The sequence below is a fragment of the Vicugna pacos genome, chromosome 10 (assembly GCF_048564905.1).
Source record: "Vicugna pacos chromosome 10, VicPac4, whole genome shotgun sequence".
Taxonomy (NCBI): Eukaryota; Metazoa; Chordata; class Mammalia; order Artiodactyla; family Camelidae; genus Vicugna; species Vicugna pacos.
Window position 1 is genome coordinate 62,739,148 of NC_132996.1, and position 3,516 is coordinate 62,742,663.

The 3,516-nt window shown below is 36.7% G+C and overlaps 1 protein-coding gene across 1 annotated transcript; it reads right to left on the reverse strand.

The window, feature by feature from the left end:
• Positions 1-374: 374 nt before the first annotated feature.
• On the reverse strand, positions 375-1,331 carry LOC140699048 (olfactory receptor 5M5). Its single transcript, XM_072970825.1, has one exon. The coding sequence runs from the start codon at positions 1,329-1,331 to the stop codon at positions 375-377; it is 957 nt and encodes a 318-aa protein (XP_072826926.1).
• Between the last annotated feature and the right edge of the window lie 2,185 nt (positions 1,332-3,516).

Here is a 3,516-nt window from a genome sequence, read left to right on the forward strand (position 1 = left end):
GGGTAAGGCAGAGAAAAGGAAATATTTTACTCTTTCACCGTATATTCTTCTAGAGATGGAATGTTTTACTGTGAGAATGTATAAATTTTATAATGTAAAATTAACATATAAAGTTATAAATACGAAAGTGCGTAAAGAAAGAGAAATGATCCCCCATATCAACATGTATAATGCCCAGTCTTTTACACACAATGCACTCACATGTCACATGTAAAACTGTAAGTCTTCTATACCTATGTCTTTACTGTTTTGTTGTTAGACTATAGATTTTCATCATGGATTTAAAATTGACTCTTCTGTAAATGCAGTTAAAGTTGTATCCAGTTCTCATAAATATCTTTTATTTAATATTTAAAGAAAGATGCACTGTAATTTTACTTCGAAAGTACATTTCTTCTGATTACTTTCCAGAAAGCTTGCTTCACATCCTTGTTCCTCAGACTATAAATGATGGGGTTCAACATAGGGCTTACAAAAGTGTAGAAAACAGCAATGATCTTGGACTGCTCCACTGACTTGTCCGTGGGAGGTCTAACATACATGCAGAACAGGGTCCCATAAAACACAGTCACTGCCACCAGATGGGACCCACAGGTGGAAAAAGCTTTGCGCCTACCGTCAGCAGAACACATCTTCAGGATGGCAATGAGAATGAAGATGTAGGAGATGAGGATTATGAGAAGGGAGTTGGAGAGGTTAAATCCTGCCACCACAAACATGGAGGTCTCCTTAATGAACGTGTCAGAACAGGAGAGCCGGATGAGGGGTGGGTCAGCACAATAAAAATGATTAATGATATTGGAGCCACAGAAGGTCAAGTGGTATGTCCACATGGTCTCCATCAGGCCACTAAGGAACCCATAGACATATGGACCAGCAATCAGGCAAATACAGACCCCTTTAGACATCTTGCTGCTATAAAGCAAAGGGTTACAGATGGCCATGTACCTATCATAAGCCATTACAGCTAACATGTAATACTCAGTAATCACCATGGCAATGAAAAAATAGCACTGGACTAAACAAGCAGTATAGGAAATGGTTTTTTTCTCTAACAAGAAGTTCATCAACATCTTGGGAGTCACATTAGTGGAACAGCACAAATCCAGGCAGGACAGACTGGCAAGAAAGAAGTACATAGGGGTGTGGAGGCGAGAATCTATCCTGATCAGGACCAGCATCCCAAGGTTCCCCCCGACAGTGATCAAGTAGATCACCAGGAACAGCACAAAAAGAACGGGCTGAAGATCTGGACGATCCGTTAATCCCAAGAGAACAAATTCAGTCACTAAGCTGGAATTTCTTCTGACCATTTTCTTAGCTGCTGGCATTGTTCACTTAGATGAATTAAAAGAAATTTAGAAGTGAATGAGAAGTCCATCATATGCTTCTTGTCTCTCTCATTCTCTCTCTTTTTCTTCTACTCTCAACTACCCTCACACATAGCAATTATTAGACAGAGTCAGGAGCTGTAAGAAGTAGGACTTTTAAGAAGGTCATAACCTGTAATATCTAAGTGTATAATGTGCAGATGATTCCCAAAGAGAATGGCTCCTGTGACTCCAACTTGTTGGAGAATGAGGGAATTATGAGCTAAAGTTTATTCAAAATCGATGAACCACTAACCGCCACTTATGATTTACTACAAAATTATGGGCTTTATCATTGATCCCAGGAACATTTTGAGACAAAAAAGTGACATGTGATAGAAAACACTTTTGCAGTTCTTAACAGTGTGTGCATATTTAGAAGTCTGATCTTTGAGAATCACACTCATTACTTGCTGTATTAGAGAGCTCCAAATTATAGAGATTTGAAGAAAATTCTCCAGGGCCCATTTTACTACTATATCCAAAAAATACAGGAGATTGTGGTATTCCTGTGTGAAAAGACCAAAGATAAAGACTCCAGATTTGGAAATAACGAAGTCCTGTATGAATTATTCATGAAGGAATTTTCACTCAGAAGAGTTTGTGTGAATAAAGCAAGAGAAACTTGGATAGAGGAAAAGGGAAGTGGCCAAACTTAGACCACAGTTTTCTTTGCTTATTAATTAATTTATTTATTTTTCATTTATCCCAGAAAACATTTAAGGAGTTTACAGCATACAAAAACAGTTGGCAAATCTGAGCTATTGTTGGAACACAAATTTGACTCTAAATTTTCTAACAGCACATATGAATAGTTCAACCATCTTCATTACAGACTTATAATGCCCAGAAGTTATAAAAAGAAATGAATCAGGGGGAGGGTATAGCTCAAGTAGTTGAGCGCATGCTTAGCACGCACGAGGTTCTGGGTTCAAGCCCCAGCACTTCCTCTAAGAATAAATACATAAACCTACTTACCTCCCTCCACCTCCCCCCAAGAAAAAAAAAGGAAAAAAAAAAAAGAAACAAATCAAGAGAAAGAGAATTAGCCTTAGTATAGAGTTTAGGTGACATTAATTACAATGAAAGGATTACACTTTCAGATAAAATTATCATTTAAAGTAATATCGATTATAATGAAAGAATAGACTGAGAAATTCTTGAGCCAGGAGTCTGGAGAATATATTTTCATTATGGATCCTCAATGTGTTCATGTGTTATTTTATAAATGATACAATAAATAAGATAAGGAATCAAAACTGAAATGACTATGGGAACCAATCAGAGAACAAGAGTGAGTTAAGTGGGTTGGGTATAAGAGTGAACTGAAGTAAACTAGAGGGTTATTCCAGACTAAAGAGTCAGCAGACACAAAAGCAGACAACATTACCTGTATGGTAACGTTGGCCCTGTGTTCCAAGATCTTACACATCCAATTTTAAACAGATATCAGAATTAATTATTATTATTTTTATGTGAAACTTATCAAATACAGTGTTGGCAAATAATTCAAGTTTTAAACCTATTTTTACCCAGAGCATAACAAAAGAAATCTGTAGGCATGATCCACTGAGATTCAAATAACAACACACCAATTATATTTGCAGTATCTAAGCTGTTCCTAGAGATTGAACCAAGTACCCTCGGAAGTTACCTACTTTGATCTTGTAATATTTTTATGATCTTGTGTGAGTTCGTCATTATAATAAGATAATCTTTGTACATAAAGAGCAGTCAACACTATGTGTATGCAAATCACTTTGCCAGGGAAATAAAGATAACTGGTAACAGTCCTTGACTTGAAAGATCTGGTTGGTGCCTTCATGGGGAAGGAGACATATGAAGAGAAAACTAAAGTTAGAAGTAATTAGTTCAATAACAAGATTTGAACACAGTAATTAATTGTGCTCTGGAATCAGGACATGGATCAAAGAATGATAACCTTCAACTAGGACTTGAAGGATAACTAAGAATTTTCTAGAAGGACAAGTGTTGGAGGACATTTAGATAGGATAAAGAGTACATGCAGAGACAGAAAGCTTTCAAGAGAAGTTGAAAATATCCCATATCCACGTAGGGTTGATCTGTTGTGTCAACTAAAACATTTTAAAATGACAAGTAGCCAAACAAATTGACAGTCCCCATG

Coding starts and splice junctions, on each gene's coding strand:
- LOC140699048 (XM_072970825.1), bottom strand. CDS start 1,331: ATGCCAGCAGCTAAGAAAATGGTCAGAAGAAATTCCAGCTTAGTGACT.